Raw genomic sequence first — 19,630 nt, forward strand, 5'->3', positions numbered from 1 at the left:
CACAAATGGTGAGGAAAAGGGACACTCATAACCTTTGATAAGCACTTGTCATATCTGACATTTTAAGAGCATGAATATGAACAAAAAACACATTAATAATAAGATGCAGCCTGCATGACTATAGAAAACATTATACCTCCTGCTTGTTCCAAGAAGCTGCAACATTTTCAGATTAAAAAGCTTTACAGTGCAACAGCTTTTATCAGATTCCCAGTCCCTGTGAGAAGGAGAGAGAAGGATTATGGCACTGAATGAATCTGAGGTCCGCAGGGCTGCAGTTGAGCTCTTGAAAGTGCTGGGCGACGGGATTTGCCATCATTTGGCTTGTTGCTCTATAAATGAGTCAGGCATGCTGCATTGAACTGATTAGGGCTATGAGCTTCTTTGGTCACAATCATGGCTTTCATGAGTCCATGCCCTGCCAATCCACATCTGAATTATGAGCCTCAGCATAAAACGGTGCTTTAGTCGCTGCTGTAGAAATGGAATGAAAGCAGACATCTTCAATATCATTTGGTACCACTTTGTCACTTCAAGAAAGCTAGATGTAAGGAAGGACTTTGTGACTTTCTAGAGCAAAAGCAAGCTGTATTTGTTCCATGCTTGTAACAGTTGGACTACAATACATGGCTTCACCCATCCTGGTTAGATGACAGATATTATTTTGTCACCACTGAGCATCAGCTAGCACAGCAGAAGAGCTGACATTGGCCTTTCTTAAACAGCTGCAGCAAACACCACCAGCAGGTGCTTCTTTAAAGAAAAGATGGAAAGCATCTGTTTTTTTCTTGCCATATGGGTTGCTTGGCTTCATTTCCTGTTTCCATCTCCTGAGGGAGTCTGTGAAATGACGAGGAAGATCAGGTCAAAATAATATAGAAACATACCGTAACCTGACTGGATCACAGCTAGCCTAACAAAGACAGGTTGCACCCTGTTTCTTTTTTTAAAACTGAATGAAAAAGCCAATAATTTTACTACTAGTCCTGTCTTTTGTGTGGTCACTTTGAAAAGATCTTCCCCACCCAGTTCACCATGTGAAGGAGGGATGTTGCCCAATTTCCTTGTATATTCCTCAACCCCGAGACTTTCATTCAGTGTTTATGAAGATGCTCCACTGTCTTTAAAATCTTAAACTTTTGGTGTTACTTGTACGACTGCAGGTTATTTTCGTTATTTATCAATCTGCTGATTATTTTTTCAATGAATCAAATAATCGTTAGGTCTATAAAATATCAGAAAATTGGCCATTACAATTAACTAAGGCTGCATCTAACAATTATTTTCATTGTCGATTAATCTGTCAATTATTTTCTTGATTAATCAATTAGTTGTTTGGTCTATAAAATGTCAAGAAAATGGTGAAAAAAGTTTCCAAGATGACATCCTCAAATGTCTTGTTTTGTCCACAACTCAAAGATATTCAGTTTACTGTCATAGAGGAGTAAAGAAACCAGAAAATATTCACATTTAAGAAGCTGGAATCAGAGAATCTTTTCTTTTTTTCCTTAAAAAAATTCTCAAATAGATTTTTAAAATAGTTGCCGATTAATTCAATAGTTGACAACAAATCGATTAATTGTTGCAGCTCTACAATTTTCCATAACCGGAGTTGATGTATTAAAATATTTCTGACCGTATACAGTGAAATATTTGTTCCTCCATATGCAGTGTATGGGATGCTGTGTTTCTGGAGCCGCCAATAAAACTGTCACATCAAACTGTTTGTTGTAGCATTGCCAAACCTAATATATATTATAATTATAAATTATAAAACCTAATTCAAATCAACAGTATTTGGGCAAAAGGACTCCAACACGTATTTTTACAGTCATCAAAGCCAGCTCCCCTTTCATTGTCTGACATAAATAAAAATGAGAGGTACATAATTGTTCATCTGAACTGTTAAAAGGTAAGAAATGAGACAGAGTATTAAACAGGCTCACATTTAATAAACCCCAGAGCCTGTAGAGATATCTGAACTTGAGACTGGTTTCACTTCAGCTAATCATTTAAGTGTCAGCAAAACAGAAACGATTGTAGCACTCAAGCATCCACTCTCCTGTATGGTGCATCTGTAATATATTTAGAAGAAATGCACACATGCACAAACTGTATGTCTGCAACCATGTCAGCAAGCACACCCAGATCCTCAGGAAACTTATTTAACCTAGTTTAAAAAGAAGGCTATGGACTCTGACACATATATTCATACATACAGTACATACAATGATTCACTGTCTTTAACAGTAACATTGAACTGCAGGTTCAGGTTGCATGTTGTGATGGAACAAGTAGGCTTGGTTTTCGGCCCCTTCACAGTTAAACAGCATCACAATATTCTCTTTCTCTCTTTTCACTCTTCCCTCATGATCTAGACGGCACTTGGAGCAGATCACCAGCGTCGGCCCTCGTCCAGTGGGCAGCCATGAGAATGAAGTCCTGACAGTGGGCTACTTGTTGGAGCAGATTGAGAACATCCGGGTCGAGACCGCGGCGGGCGCCCATCAGATCACGGTAGACGTGCAGCGTCCCACCGGCACTTTCTCCATCGACTTTCTTGGAGGCTTCACCAGCTTCTATGACCGCGTCACCAACATTGCTGTCAGGCTGGAGCCCAAGGGTGGGGCGCAGCATTTCATGCTTGCCAACTGCCACTTTGACACTGTGGCCAACAGTCCAGGTACGACAACCTTACTACTTCTCTTGAAGAGTTCTAGCTGTTATTCTGCTTTTACTGACGGCACATTTTCATTGTCGATTAATTTGTCGATTATGTTCTCGATCAATCGATTAGTTCTTTGGTCTATAAAATGTCAGAAAATGGTGAAAGATGTTAATCAGTGTTTCCCAAAGCCCAAGACGACATCCTCAATGTCTTGTTTTGTCCACAACTCAAAGATATTCAGTTTACTGTCATAGAGGAGTAAAGAAACCAGAAAATATTCACATTTGAAAGAGAATATATATATAAGAACAATAAGTCCCATATATTTGATCATATCTATCTTTTTCAACTGATTGCAACTACTCAAATCTGCTGTTGCAACCCCTCAAGTGCTATCTTGTGTATCTAAAATTGTGAATCTGAATTTTGGGTTTAATTGCTGTGTCCTGTCCTGTGACTGATTTGAAGAGCAATGGATAGACGATAGATAGATAGATAGATAGATGTACTTTATTAATCCCAAATTGGGAAATGATTGTTTCCCAATTTAACCCTACAGCAGCAGGTTATCCAGACATTGCACAGGAACAATAAATACACAGTAAATACGCATATCAACACTAGAGATAAATATCTATAGAATACACAATATAAAGAATATATTATAATACACTATAAATATACCAGACTACTACTAACTAACATACTAAATATAAATATAGAACAACATACTGCATACAGCAAATTTTCAATTTGTCCAATACTTTGGTTTACGACCAAATTCCTGCAAACTAATGACATTCCCAGAAGCCTCAGCTGTACTTTAACTAGCAAATGTTAATGCGTGCTAACATGCTAAACTCAGATGGTGAATTTGTTTAACATTATACCTGCAAAATATCAACATGCTAGCATTGTTAGCATGCTGGTGAGCTTTAAGCATCTCTGTGCCACAGTGCAGCCTCACAGAGCTGCTACTTTGGCTGTGGACTCCATGTCAAATCCTGCTGCTCTTTTTCTCACAGCGTGCACAAGCCATGGGCTTTTCCAGCATGCAAGTCCTCAGGTGTTTTATAATGATAATACCCTGGTTTGTGTCCCATCTTGTGCAATGTAGTCATGTGGACCACACTGTGAAATTTAGCCAATCCAGAACATTTTGATGTTCTGATTGCTGTAAGCAGCAGTCAGGGGGATCCTATCTAGACTGCACAGCATTAACAGTGTTTGTTGATGACAGATAGCACATTTTGGTATGTAGTCATCATTTATTTTTACACCCTTGAGCTTGTTGGAGAGACATATTTTTCCACTTAACACACACAAATGTGCACACACACAGCTTCACCAGCAAAAAGGAAATTCATCCAAGAGGTGTGGACCAGGAAGATACACATACATTGTCATGTCCACCGCTGCTGCCAAGCCTTTGATTTCTTGGAATTATAAACACTTGTTCATTCTAAAAATAATTATGGAAAAAAAGAAAGAGGTAGCACATTTTCTTGTGCACATATGTTTAGTATATGTACAGGCATACATGGTCAACACAGCAAACTAATAATTGAAGTCAAAGTATTATTTATTTTTTTCCAGTTTAAAGCTGTAACACGCACAGGTGAACTCTTCAGACTTTGATTTGTATTCGCCGTCTTCTGAACTCTCACGGAGCTTTTTTGGGGACACGGATTAATGTGTAGCTGACATAAGTGGCAGCGACAGGAGCATGAATGGTACCCAGACAGACAGTGAACAACGGGCTCCCACCACTACCCCCACCTCGTGAACACATTCAACCCAGAAAGCTGGAGCACATGATGTCTCAGTTTGGCTCTCTGATCTTTAAGCATTTTTTTCTCTTCGCATTGATTCTCAGTAAATTGTGTTCCTCACCGCTAACCTGTCTAATCTTTCCACATCACATGCCCTGTTCACGTGCTCTTTTCTTTTCTTCTCACTGTTACCCCTTTTCCTTTGTGCTGTCTCCATTATACAAGCAGTGGGGTTTTTACCAGCTCGTCACATTCTTCACATGCTTGCTCTCAGAGCCTACTCCCTTCCTTGGCATGTGTTCGTTTTATTCTGATACATCAGAGTCATCAGCTCTATCACCTGCATGTGTCCTAATCTCAAATTGAGACAGGACAGTTGGGTGATATGGGTGAACAGTTGCAAGTCTCTGTGGGTAACCAAGCCAACTTCTGTTGCCTGATGCAATGTGAAAGGCAAGTAGGAGCAGGTTTTTACTGGTTTCCTTTTTGTAGGTGCCAGTGATGATGCAGTGAGCTGTGCAGTGATGCTGGAAGTCCTCCATTCTCTGGCCAACCAGTCTAGTCCTCTTCTTCATGGAGTTATCTTCCTCTTTAATGGGGCGGAGGAAAATATCCTTCAGGTAAAATGAAGTGACAAGGATGCATGTTTTACACTTTTGGATGTCAGACCAGCCTGTCTTCACCACTTTGGATTGTCATTTATAACGTCTCCTCTTTTTTTGTTTTTCTTATTTCCTCTGTTGCATTCTGACTTTCTCACCAACTCTTTGTTTTTTACTCCTTCTCTCCATTAGGCCAGTCACGGTTTCATTACTCAGCATCCGTGGGCCAAGCAGGTGCGAGCCTTCATTAACTTGGAGGCTGCAGGTGTTGGGGGCAAGGAAGTTGTTTTCCAGACAGGTACTGTACCAAACAAACTATTTCGGTTTTTGTTTGTTAGCAGGTTTTTCCTCAGCATGTTTGTTTTGCAAATGTTTAGCTCACCATCAACATTTCTTTCTCCTGTTATTGGAAAAGCATGCAAATAAATGCAATGTGTTTTTTGCTGTTACAGAGGCGGACTGTCTGAAGTTGTTAAGTCAAGTCAATTTTATTCGTATAACCCAATATCACAAATTTTCCTCAGGGGCTTTTACAATCTGTACAACATACAACACCCTCTGTCCTTTACAGTATGACCCTTGCAGCAGATGAGGAAAAAGTTAACCAAAAAAAAAACCTTTTAACAGGGGAAAAAATGGAAGAAACCTGAGGAAAAGCAACTGAGCAAGTTGCAGTCCTGAGAATCATTATCTAGTTTTGCATTATATACCTACATAATATGCCCTTGTTCCAACTATTTACCTTCTGGCAGGCTGCCACTTTCCCGTATCTATATGGATTACTAGCAGCCTGATTATGATTCCTCAGGTGCCTGTAACATTGTATTTATATTTTTGACATTATCTGATGCACGTACTCGGCACACCTGATATGTGTTATAATGCCTACATCACCAAAACCACAAACATCTAGAGGTAAAGACAGCTAGAAACAGGGTTTCGTGATATACTTTCTTCTAGAGAATGATTATTCTCTTGAGATAACTGTCCAATATATATAAAATATCCTGTTTCCAAAAAAGGTCCAGAGAACCCGTGGCTGGTCCAGGCCTATGTTCATGCAGCCAAACACCCCTTCGCCTCTGTGGTCGGGCAGGAGGTCTTTCAGAGCGGCATCATCCCCTCCGACACCGACTTCCGCATCTATAGGGACTTTGGTAACATCCCAGGTAATGATCTTCAGAGTACAGTATACAAATTATTAATGAAAGTATGGAGCCCTTCTGTGTCAAAGTCGAAAATAAGATAAGATACACACAGCAAAGGTGCTTTTATTTTGTGTCTTTTTCTCCCTTTTTTAAAATCAAAGGCATCGATCTGGCTTTCATTGAGAACGGCTTCATCTATCACACCAAGTACGACACCGCCGACAGGATCCTGACAGACTCGATACAGAGAGCCGGTACGCAGCACACGCACATAAATCAACGTATACCTACATGTACTACACTTAAATAGGTTATGCTTTTATTTAACACTTATTGCAAATATATTCAGTGTATGTTAGCTGGTGGGTTTGTCTGACTGCCAAGGAGAGAGAGCGGTCACTGCAGCAGTAGACTGGTGTGGCAAAAACTTTTTTTTTTGTCACAGAAACAAACACATGGTGTCCTTTTTCAGAATGGTCAACACTCTGCTGATCTCATTATTTCCCTGAGCACTAAGAAATGCATACATTAAGATTGCAGCCACAGACTTTTACTGTTGTCATGCATCTGTGTTGCTGAATTGTTTTTGCTTTACTTAGCAGAGAATTCAGTCAGTCAGCACTAAAAACCTGAGACAGTTGGCATCTTTCCTCTCTCCCTCAGCAACGGCTGGACAACTCTCCTCTTATTCTGTGTACTGTAACTCACGGTGAAAGGCATGAATTATTAGGGGGAGAAAGTGAGATTTCAGAGGTAGGTAGAAGGTATTTTTAGTCTGTAGAAAAAGAGGCAGAACAGCTTTGTAAGGTGGAGAGTAGATAGAGCACAGGGGCCAGCGGAGGAGGAAGATAAACCAGTAGCTCTGCTGTGCTGATGAACCTCATTCAAATCTCTTTCTTCACAGCTCTCCTTTTCAACAAAGTGGGGGAAAGGTGCAAGCTTAGCATTGCTCTAATGTAGATTCACTTTTGTTAAAATGAAACCTGGATCTGTTTGTCATAGTGAAATTCAGAAAGGGAAGTTATGGATAATCACAATGCAGAATGCTGCAGCTAAGCAGTGAACCCAACACGAACAAGTAGATGTTGTACACTCAGTTGTTTACACTTTTAGACCACAGTGAGCCTACCAGGCGGAAGAACAATGGAGCTTTGTCCGTGTGTATGTGTGTATGTGTGTATGTGTGTGTGTGTGTGTGTGTGTGTGTGTGTGTGTGTACCGTTAACTGTGCAGACATGCAGGCAGCAGTACATAGAGCAGCACAGATAAAAGAAACTTGGCCTTGGGGCAGCAGTAACCCACACAGCGACCTCCTCCTGATCCTTCACGTAGTCGAATTGTTCATCTGCATTCAACATCATGATTGTTGCCTCTACGTGTTCCATATACTGGTATACAACTGTTGTATAACAACGACAGACCATTTAGGCCATAAATCAGACTTGCCCTCTCGCACACATACACTACTATACTCTTTGACACACTACTGCTTGAGGCATGAATCATATTTGCTCACACATCATAAACACTCTGTACTAGTCTACATAAGATAGACTATTGTGTCTGTGAGTGACATTGTGCATCTTCTCTTACATATCCTGTCATGGGAAATAAAAAGAGTATAGTTGTGTGTTTGAGAGAGCAGTAGTGTATGTGGGTGTGTATGACAGGGAGTATACGAGTATATTGTACATGTAAGAGGGTGTAGAAGTGTGTGTGTGGGAGAGTATGGTGTTGTATGTGCAAGATCATGAAGCCGTTTGTTAGAGCAAGTATAATTTACAGCCATTCGAAGCTTTGCGGTGCATCGCAGCGTGGCTGTCTCCATCTCCCCCGTTTTAGTGCCCGGTACAGTGCCAAATAGCGATATCCGTCTGATAATAACTAATAATAATTCATGTTGAATATGCATAATGAATAATGTTGTGGGATTATTCCTTATTTCATGGGCTATTTGGGGATTTATATGTTATTTTTTACATACTTATGTATAAAAAATAAAAATAAAAAACAAAGAATTTGAATACTGATTTGGAGGTCGAATGCCATGGCAACGGTCGAAGCTTCGAACATTAGGGTCAGCGCTACAATATTTATATACTGTAATTACCAATAAATTAAAATTGAATACAATTTAATTTAAATAAAGCTGGTAGAAGGTTTTTACACAAAATTATAAAGTCTGTAACATAATATGCCTTCTGTAATGGCAAATACATTTTGAAATGCACATTTTCCATAAGTAAAATCTATATAAAATATGCTCTTGACAGAATATATGACATGTTAAAAATAATAGACAACTACAAACAACATAATAGAGGTCAAGAAGGGACACTGGAAATTGATAATAATGTTAGATTTTATTTTGATCCAGTTTATGTTATATATAAACATGCTATCGCCCTTTTTTAGATTTTATTTTGTTTTATTACACGGCTTTGTTGAATACTCTATTCTGATTGGTCAATTACGGCATTCTACGGTCTGTTATTTCTTTATAGCAGACCGTTGCTATGTATAACAGATTGTGCTATGGGCCCAGTTCCGATGTCGGACTCTGGCGGACCATTTTTGTGTCAAATTATTGATTTCTTAAGTAAGTAGCCATGTAATGGGCGGGATAAAGTACAGCTAGCGGGTCATTGTTATGAAATAAACCCCTTCAAGGTGATGCAGCACCCTGACACAAAGCTTATTCGCCGCTCTGTTACGTTATTGTTATTATACTTTGTCTGTACATATGTGTGTAGAGGGTTGTATGTACTGTACCATTCGCTGTAAGACAATAAATACAGTTTAAAAAATTCAAATATCTGGTAATGTAACTGATGATTAGGCTCAATGCTCTATACACAGTAACACAGCTTCATTAACTAGTATCTTGTTTAGTATTTGCTTGACGTTCATGGTCTTACTGCTGCAGAAAATACTGTCTGGGTGGCCGTGCAAGAATGACAAAAGGTCATTACTTCAGTGTAGCCTGTCCCTGCTGGACAGATACTGAGTCATCAATAAACTACTGCATGTGATGTGTCAGCTCTATAAAGGATGTCATATGACAGTGAGGTTATCACTTTCATATTCAGTCATTTATTAACCACTTCCTTCCTGTGATTGTAGGGGTAGACAGACAAATGATAGGAACCAAAAACCACGAGTGTAAACTCAGTATTTGCTCCCTAGTTGGTCCCTTTCCATTAATTCATATTGTCTGCTATCCAGTCCTGGTTTCAAGTCAGGATGATGCAGCTAAATGCAACAGAGCTTTATTGTGTTACATTTTAGCTTTGAGAACCTCTTGACCCTTGAAACTCACTTCCTGTTTTTCAGGCGACAACATCCTGGCGGTCCTGAGGTACCTGGTAACGTCGGAAAAGTTGGCCGATTCCTCCGAGTATCGTCATGGCAACATGGTATTTTTTGACCTGCTGGGGGTAGTTGTGGTGGCTTACCCAGCTCGTGTTGGCACCATCCTCAACTACATCGTAGCCACAGTCACTTTCTTCTATCTGGCAAAGAAAGCCTCACTGCCAGGCAATAGGGGTAGGTCGCCATTTCCTGTGGTGGATGCATGTTATGTCATTTCCTGTGCTGGATGTGTGTTGCGTGTTTTCCGCTTTGTGGCTTATACAAGTGTTTTTCTTGCAAACTGTAAGATAAGTAGTCCAATCCCAATTTGTGGAGCCAAATCCAAATATTTTTTTCTCTAGAAGAGTTGGATGAACTTCTTCTTGTGTGTCATCTCCATCTCTCCCAGGTGGCCGATATGTTCGAGAGCTGGCCTGTGCCACAGGTGTAGCACTCCTGAGCTGGTTCGTCACCCTGCTGTCAGTGCTGATCGTTGCTCTGCTCGTCACTCTGCTGGGCCGCTCCATGTTTTGGTACAACCACTTCTACGCCTCCATCTGCCTGTATGGAGCTGCTGCCACGGGCAAGATGGTCCTCATTCACACGCTGGCCAAGAACTTGTACTACGGAGTAAGTGGAGTTTTAATGTACGGTTTCCTTTAAAGGTATAATTTGACATTTTGGGATATAAGTTTATTTGCTTTCTTGTAACAAGCCTGTTTGTTTCTAGGGGTGTAAATCACAAGTTTCATCACTATACGATATAATATTGATTCTTTGGACAACGATATGATATTTGCTGATATCACAAAGTCTGCGATCGTTATGAGACGATATCATATGCCCATTTAATACACAATAGATGCATTTATATCAACTCACAACAAAAACCTAAAATATGATTTGACAATTTTATTGCTGGGCCCTTCCACACATTTAAATGAAAAACAATCTATTCTTTTTAATAAAAAGAATAAATATAAAGTGGGAATTTCAAAATAAAGGCATATCTTAAAGATGACAGTATGTATCGATATTTTCACTTAGCATCGATGATATTGGATCGTTGATCACTGAATCGATATATCGATCCAGATGGATGTATTGTTGTTACAGTCGTATTTGTTTTCCCCTACAAAATCCACCTACCAACACCCCTAAAGGATCTGGTGCTTCCAGTGTTTAAGCTAAGCTAAGCTAAGCTAACCATCTCCTGGCTTCAGCTTCATATTGAAGGGACAGATGGTATCAATCTTCTCATCTAACTCTTGGCAAGAAAGCAAATAAGCATATTTCCTTTAACTTTAAAGGGCAGACGGTGTGTGTACATGCAGTATTTTAACTATAGGCTACAGTAAATGGTGGGGACTTACCCTGTAGTTTTGCAATATAAAATGAAATTATTTCATTACATGGATCAGGAAAGGTGAAAGGGAGAGGTATTTCATATATTGTGAATTATATGAGGTCACCGTCCACTTAGTAATTTAACACCTGGGTTTCATAGTAGTGTATTTTCTTTATTCTGTTTGAACTACAAGTTGTCACAAAACATCTGCAGGTTGAAGCTCATTTTGTACATTTACATATATTATAATATTTATTTAAATATTTAAAATGATGTCTCTAGCTAACCCTGGCTAGCCTTGTTTGAAACCAAACCACATTATTCATCACTTTAGAAGATCAAGTCACTGCTTTCTAAAATCCAGCTGTACTGCAAGGTTGAATGGAGAACTAATGTGTATAAGCATAGGTCTAGTCCAAAGGTGAGTGTTGAATGTTTGCTCTGTTGAAGCGGTAAGAATGTCGACCAGCTTGATTTAGATTGATAACTTTAACGAAACGAAACGAAACATATCTTTACCTTTTCAGAGTTTCTTCTGAACACATATTAGACTTTCTTTTTAGTTCAATATGATCAACTTGACTCCTTTCCTTTCTCTTTCTTGAATTTTTGTATATTGTTTGAGGGCACTATTTACTTGAGCCTAATCTCTCGTGTTGACTCGCTGAGCACACATTTAATGGGGAAGTGCAGAGAGGAGGAAGACGGACAATTCCTCTTCCTCCATGGTGATTATAGAACAGCAGCTCTTTGTGTGTGTGATTTTAAAACTGCAGAGGTGTCAGTCACATGTACACAATCATTCACCAAATAGTACTTACTTGATAAGTCTCGCTGTGTTTTTCCAGCTATCAAATGTTTTTCCAGCGTCTCTGCCTGCTGATAGCAAAGCCCATTCTTGCATTTCCAGAGGCAATGTAGGAGCAGCTAGTTGCAGTTCAACTGATATATTGTACGTCTGACATTTAGTAAATATAAGTGTTTATTTGAGATTGAAACCATTACAGAAAGTGTTTTCATTTTCATCTGGAGCTAACCTCATTATGAACTTCAGCTTTTCATGGCCATTTACCAGAAAGGACACAGACTAACCTTTGTGCCAGACCATATACAGCTTCATCTCCAGTGAAACAAAATCTCTATTGAAAGAGCACATTATATCTGTGGCCTCATTTTAAATGGGATGTTCTTGACAAATGGGTCTAGATACAAGTCCTTAAAGAAGATGAAATGAACAATGCCTGTTTATTGCTTGGCTATTGATAATTTGGTATTGTGGTTCAGTAGTTTACAACCTTTTTGCCTGATGTACGGTATTTCTTAATCAACACTCGTACTATAGATGATGTAAAAGTGGATATAATAGTGGATGTAACTTTTTTTTCAATAGTTTAGTTTGGTTTAGTTTCAGTTTATTCACAACACAGTTAAGATACAAGTACATAATCATCATAAGACATAATGGAGATATGTGAAATGGGACACCCTGATGAGCTATCTAAAGCTTGAAAATAGGGGCCCAGACACTAAGCAGATGGTAAACATACATTTTAAATACTAACACGTTGTCTAGATTTGAAAAAGTGCATGTATTATACAGTAACATTTACAACCTACGAAACATCCAAGACTAAACCAAAGACCCTAAAAGCTATCTAACCTAACCCCAACTATTAAATGGTCCCAAGCATTTATTCCATCAGTCTAAACATTGATTAAATCAGTAAGGTACAATAAATAGAGACATTTGGCAAGTGGAAATACCAGTACAATTTAAATGGATTACATAGTAGAATAACTTCTTTAGAAGTCCCCAGCCGTTTAGGGTATTCAAGCTTTAACATATTTTTGTAGCAACTGCTACCTTAAATGTTTAGGTCGGTCGATTTCAAGCATTTATCCATTACGTTTAGCCAACTACTTCAGCTATTTATACTTTCTATTTCAAGCAGTTATCCATTACTTTTGGCAAACTACTTCAACTATTTATACTTTCTATTTCAAGCATCTATCCATTACTTTTAGCCAACTACTTCAACTATTTATACTATCTATTTCAAGCAGTTATCCATTACTTTTGGCAAACTACTTCAACTATTTATACTTTCTATTTCAAGCATGTATCCATTACTTTTGGCTAACTATTTCAACTTTTCTGCTCATCGCCAACTATTTTTTTTAGCCCTCTGAAATGCATGAAACATTGCTAAGATGTTATTATAGCTGACTCAATATGTGGATGTTTTCTTTATTAAGTCATAAATTCAATTTTATCACATTAGCTACCACAATATTTCCACATACTCCCTGGCAACTGCCAAAGTACCCCTTTGGTACAAGGACCCCTGGTTGAGAGTCACTGTCCTGGTTTAACCACAATGACTTTGAAGCAGGTAAAACACAAATCATCACCTCTTTACCTACAAAAGTACACGCAGAGAGTTGAATCAGAAACAGTTCTCTCTGTGTGGTTGTAGTCCCACATCAATCAACACCAAAATCTGCTGTACAAACTCTCACTGGGTATTTATCTGTGTGGCAGTGATGCGAGACCATACACTGCTGTACAGATGTGTAATGGGTGTGTGTGTATGCGAGGGGTTTCTGGATGTTCATTTTAATCAAACAATACTGCCTTGTGTACATGTGGGTGCCTCTCAACCATCCTACAGTAATGTGTGGTAAATTAGATCAGTGAGTTCTTCCTGCTGTAGTAGAGGTTCTCCTTTTTTAGTTTATAGTTTTAGGATACAACTGTGGCCATTGTGTAAAGTTCCTGTTGTAGGAACTGGGAAGTTTGGTCCTGTTTCGTGTTTTCCGCAGTTCTTTGTAAAAATATGTATGTAATGTTATTTGTAATGGACGTTGAGGGACTGAGGGTACAGTCTTGAAATTAACAACATGGCCAACAGATCTGATGTCCACATATGAGTAGCCTAAAAACAACCTCAACTGCTCTATTTGTTAATCCTTAATTAAAATGATACATTTCAGAGGCTGCTTATATAATGATTGAGGAGTATGAGTTGCCACCATACACACACTTCATAGACTAAAACTTTTAGCATTCATTTTAGGCAAAGCAACAATTAGATTGTTCCTCAAATGCACAACAGCGGACTCCCCACCTATCAAAGCAACATACAGCTCCCTCATATCCCTTCTATGCTGACCTGCTGTGTGTGTGTTTTCTCCATGCAGGGTGTCCGTCTGGTGGAGCTGGGCGATCTCTACTTTGACGTGAGCCTGTTGCTGTGGTGCTGCAGTCTGGTGTGGCTCACCCAGCGGGGCCTGTGTTCAGCCTACGTGCCCATGCTAATGGTGGCCTTCCCCTTGGCCACCAGAGTGCTGCTGGCCAAAGAGTTTAAACATAGAGGTAAACGCTCAACTTTATTTACAATGAATCTTTATTCATTGGCAAATTCATTAAAAAAAAAAAATTTGGACACATTATTTAATTTAAAGTAGAACCGTGTTTAAAGTAAAGAGTCATGTGTTATACTTACACTTGTGGACCCTATGGTTGATTATTAATAACTGGTATCTGGTATAGCCAAAGCCAAGAGATAAAAGGACTGTTATGTTCTTTTGTTTAATTAACAACACAACTACTTACGCAACTTTTCGTGTGCACAACCAAGTTCAACGACTGTCTGAAAGTGTGCACCTTGATCCCCATTTGTACGATACCTCGATGGTACTGTTTGATGGAGTTTAAGAGGGATTTTCAGCCAAAAGATTCTTGATGGTCTGATCCTTGGCTGCTTCAGTTTGATCCAACAAATAATACCCTCTCTATCTTTCTGCAGGAGCATCACTGAAGTACAGTGTGCTCTATCTGTTCGGCCTGGCGTTGCCTTACGTCCACTTCATGTTCCTCATCTGGGTGGTGTTTGAGATTTTCACACCCATCATGGGGCGCAGCGGCACCGAGATACCCCCTGAGATTGTGATGGCTACACTGGTCACCCTGGCAACCATTTTCCTCTCCTCCTTTTTTGTGAGTGTTCCCACATTATGTACAACAATGAACAACAAGCCTTTTTTTCTGTCACCTTGAAATCACATTGTGGAGTGCATGCAGGGCAGAATACACAAGATCAAACTGTTCTACTGTATCGGTCAACCTTCTGGCAGTTATGCTTTGTTTGAGCAGTTTATTGACATTCATTGTTTGACTTCAGATAAGCAAACCAACGGCTGTTTTACAGTTGACTGAGTGGCAGTACATATAATTAATAATCTCCCATTTTACCAATAATGTTCTCATGTTTGTTGCAATTTCAGAAAGTCTGCAGTGTAGATTTGTTCCTCCACTCCAGTAACATATTATATTTCTCTGTCTGCCTCAGCTGCATTTCATCTACTTGGCACGGAGCACTAAGTGGATCCTGGCTGGTCTAGCCTCAGTCTTCATCGTCACGTTCCTGTTGATGTCCTGTGGCCTCCTCTTTCCTTATTCAGGCAGTCCAGACAGCCCGCGGCCAAAACGAGTCTTCCTGCAGGTTTATAGTCACAACACACACACACACACACACACACACACACACACACACACAGAAGCACAAATATGCGCACAGAAACATATGTATTTATTCTAGTCCTTGCTAAGGAAAGGACAGAAATCCCTCATATATTCACATTTTTCTCTACACAGGATAGGGGTCATCCATTTAACAAGTAAAAAGTCTTACTCCCCTTTGCCTACTGTGGGATGTTAAAATCATTACCAATTGGACTTCAATACCCTTGTTATTATGAGTCTCCATTGGCCACCATTTCTTTGTATTCATTTAGTTTGGTTTGTGTACACTAAAGTTATTTTACAAACATTATTATTTATTTATATATATTATTTAATTTAATTTAATTTAATTTAATTTAATTTAATTTAATTTAATTTAATTCAATTTAATTTAATTTAATGTTTTTCTTTCTTCTTTTCCTTATGTCTTTTTTTCTTTTGTAATCTAATTTCAATGTCTTTTTGTTTTGGAAAATATCAGTAAAAAAAGTAAAAAATAAATAATTTTCCATTCTGGATTTTGAATATATTTTAATAGTTTTATAAAAAATGTTATATTGCAAGTGGGAAAAACGTAAACAACAACAAAATTTTTAATGCTGTGCGAACACGGCTCCTGCAGAAGTAGCTTGCATTTTTGGTAAAATTATTTGTTTGGCCTCAACTGACTATCCTGCAGTGCAGACCTTGATTGCATGATTAAAACCACTTGTTGCAAGCAGGTGAAATACAAACCCCATATAGAGCATGTTTTTTGTAACTGGGACATTGCACACCATGACATATCCACATGTGTTATCGTGATTGGATAAAAAGGCTCTGATTTAAGAGAGAGAGCTCCATTAAGTAATTCTGGCGAGAGCAGAAATTCACTCTGTAAAAGAGCTGTAGAATAAGGCAGGTTGAAGGAAAATGTGCGCTTAAAAGAAGTAAATGAAACCTGTTTTATCCACCCTCCTGCAGCATACGACGCGGACCTTCCACAATCTCCAGGGCCAGGTGGAGAGCCAAGACTCCGGTCTGTGGATCAACAGTTTTGACTTCACAGGCATACAGCACATCACACCCCACATCCCTGAGGTCAACGACACCATTCGCACCAGCTGCCGCGAGGACCGGCCCTTCTGTGGTTACCCCTGGTTCCTGCCTGTAAAGTTCCTCAGCAAGTCAGTAACAGCCTCGCAGCCGACAGCATCGTTTCCATGCTCTTTGTTTTGATTCGCCTGATGTAATTGTCTTCATGTGTCGACTTTTCATACTTTATATTCCTCCTCAAGTATTTTTGGTGCATTTGCAGGAAGAACTGGTACCTTCCTGCTCCAGAAGTGTCTCCCAGCTCTCCTGTGGAGTTCAGCCTACTGTCCAGAGAGGAGACCAGCTGGGGGACGGTCAAGATGACCTTCAGTGTGAAAGGTCAGGAGCACTTGATGTGGCCAAAGTACTACACTAAATACACAAGGGCTGTGTACGAAATCATTCACTCATTCACTACTACGTAATAACTATCCAGGGAGTTCTATGTTGAGGATTAAATAGAGGACTATATACTGTAGAGGACTATATAGTGAGCTCATCGGCAAAATGAAAAAACACTTTCGGACAATACTCGGGTAATTTTCTCGGCGCTGTTAATTACGTCACTGCTGCTGTCGCACAATTAAAGCATGCCAGATCAAAGTCTGCTGGTAGACCATCTATAATAAATACGAACATATATTTTTGTGTGTGATAAATACATATGTAAAATGTTTTGTTGAGTTGTCTCTGAGTGAATTTAAGTTATTCTTGGTAAGCAGTGATGCAGCATATATATCTAGGGCTTTTATTGTGGAAGGGAAGAATGAACGGCAGTTGTAAATGTGGCACTAAGGGTATTTTCCCAATTTAATAAATACAAAGTACTTTGTGGCCGTTTGTGTTGTGATGCTCGGCTCACATTAAATACATTATTTTCGCAACACAACTCATGGATTTGTCTCAATCACGCTGCTCTCTTTCCTCTCGTCCGTCTGCCATTTATTTCCTTCAGCGCAGTGCATGATGGTATACTGTATTTTGCATGTTAGTGACCATCGTTGTCCACTACTTTTCACGATGTATTGTGGGATACTTTGAGTCCACTATTTAGGGTATAATGATTTGGACAGCACTACAAAATGGGTAACTTACTATATAGTGAGTAGTGAGTGATTTCAGACACAGCCTAGTTCTTTCTAGGACTTGCAGGCAGAGACAACAGACACTATTAAAAAAAAAAAAAGAAGATTTGCAACTCAACACCATCAGTCATGTGACTTCAGTTGGACTTCAGCCACATGACCAGTGCAGAAAAATCTTGGCTGAATATCCGGTGACACATCAATTGGGATGAAGAGTTTACATCAGCACTGAAATTATGTCTGTAGAGACATTTTGAAACATTAAATCATCGATTGAAAGTCCAGCCTTGTTCTTGGAAGCATTAGTTTACAATGTAACCTCGAAACGAGGTCCATTTTGTAGCTGTTCTGCATTACATTTCCATAACAACTCCATATGCTGAGGAAGATCATGTGATATGCTCAAAAGCTCCAGAACAGCTACATTTGTGTGCGATGTTTGCACATATTACACATAGAAGTGTATGATTTTATAAGTATTTTTTATCAGGCCATTTATTATTATAGTGCAACCAGTAATGTGCAACCTTCAGGTTGATCTGGATGTGTATGTGTATATATATGTGCATGTTAACTTGTGTCCTGTCCTGTCCCATGCAGGCCCCAGCCACATGTCCCTGTATCTGATGCCTCACAGAGGAGCCAGCCTCTCCACCTGGTCCTTCGGCGACGGGACGCCTCAGTTTGACCTTAGCGGAGAATATTTTGTCTTCTATTCACACGGCCTTGACGCCCCCACATGGATCTTCTGGTTTGAAATACAGGTACTGTCTGCAGCTTAAGGGCCATTCTGTGCTTAATGTACTTATTAACATTTCATATTGCTGCTCTGTTTTGTATTTATTATGTTTTCGGGTTGTCTGACTGTCCGTACGTGTATCTGCACAGGTCAACGTGACCTGTGACATTTTTAATGACACATACTGTGACATTTTTTATGACATACTGTTATGACCTTAACATGATGTCTAGGGGAAAAACAAGGAGTTACATAAAAAAGTTTACCAATCCTTTGAAAAAAGATGGGATTGACACAGTATGAAAATAGCTACTGAAGCACTTCAAGTGTAAATAAAGAGTGGCATTTATTAACATAGAAATTATTAATGAAGAAAATACACAGAAGCAAATAAGGCATCAGGGTCTCCAAGGTCAAAACAACAAACAAAGGAACCCACACTAACTAGAAAATGAAGACTCCCATTATTCTACTGAAAACAAAAAGACCATTCTAATCTCCCCACATGGACACAAAACAGGAAAAAAGGAGTAACAAAAGAAATGGCAGAGAACCCCTATGAGGCTTCTTTAACAAAGTCACCACAACTATCAAAAACAAAGTAGCACGGTTCAACAGAGCTGTGCCAAAATGCTATCACAGATTACTCAGATTACTCAAAATCAGTGGAGAGAACACATACTATACTATGACTTTTAAATGACAATGCTATAGTATGACTTTATATGACATTTTTTATGACAGACTATATTATGACATTTTGTATGACATACTGTATTATCATTTCTTTATTGCATAATATACTATGGCATTTTTAATTACATTTTTATAACATACTATACAATTACTTTTATATAAAAAAATTTATGACATACTTTATTAATATTTTTTAATGGCATAATATACTATGACAATTTTAGGACGTACTATATTATGACATTTTTAATGACTTTTTATGGCATACTATATTATTTTTTTAAAGGCATACTATACTATGACATTATTTGACATTTGTATGACATGTTTTTAAGACCTGCTGTACTATGACATTATTTATGACTTTTTAATGGCATACTATACTATAACTTTTTTAGGACTTTGCTATAACCTTTGACCTCATGACATACTATATTATTATTTTTTAAAGGCATAATATACTATGACATTATTTATGACATTTTTATGACATACTATACTATGATTTTTTTAAACGTCACAGTATTGTATGCCATAAAAATGTAATTTAAAAAGTCATGGTTTTGAAAAAAATATTGGTATGGAAAAACTTTTTGACATTAAATGTTTATTATAACAAATA

At 38.7% G+C, this 19,630-nt stretch overlaps 1 protein-coding gene and 1 long non-coding RNA gene across 2 annotated transcripts in view; one reads left to right on the plus strand and one right to left on the minus strand.

Annotated features, from left to right (window-relative positions):
* Positions 1–19,630, plus strand: part of ermp1 (endoplasmic reticulum metallopeptidase 1) — a 28,156-nt gene that overhangs the window by 2,514 nt on the left and 6,012 nt on the right. Inside the window, exons 2-14 of the mRNA XM_074616959.1 lie at positions 2,379–2,683; positions 4,933–5,060; positions 5,235–5,340; positions 6,065–6,211; positions 6,352–6,444; positions 9,524–9,736; positions 9,951–10,171; positions 14,091–14,265; positions 14,699–14,889; positions 15,242–15,394; positions 16,378–16,580; positions 16,712–16,827; positions 18,174–18,337. Of these exons, the coding sequence (XP_074473060.1) occupies positions 2,379–2,683; positions 4,933–5,060; positions 5,235–5,340; positions 6,065–6,211; positions 6,352–6,444; positions 9,524–9,736; positions 9,951–10,171; positions 14,091–14,265; positions 14,699–14,889; positions 15,242–15,394; positions 16,378–16,580; positions 16,712–16,827; positions 18,174–18,337 (2,215 nt within the window). The remainder of the gene's footprint in view (positions 1–2,378; positions 2,684–4,932; positions 5,061–5,234; positions 5,341–6,064; positions 6,212–6,351; positions 6,445–9,523; positions 9,737–9,950; positions 10,172–14,090; positions 14,266–14,698; positions 14,890–15,241; positions 15,395–16,377; positions 16,581–16,711; positions 16,828–18,173; positions 18,338–19,630) is intronic.
* On the minus strand, positions 15,033–16,496 carry LOC141756912 (uncharacterized). The gene is made up of 2 exons (XR_012591549.1): positions 16,355–16,496; positions 15,033–15,388 (listed from the first exon to the last, which is right to left on the minus strand). It is a non-coding gene; the product is annotated as an uncharacterized LOC141756912 (long non-coding RNA).

The sequence above is a fragment of the Sebastes fasciatus genome, chromosome 19 (assembly GCF_043250625.1).
Source record: "Sebastes fasciatus isolate fSebFas1 chromosome 19, fSebFas1.pri, whole genome shotgun sequence".
Lineage (NCBI taxonomy): Eukaryota > Metazoa > Chordata > Actinopteri > Perciformes > Sebastidae > Sebastes > Sebastes fasciatus.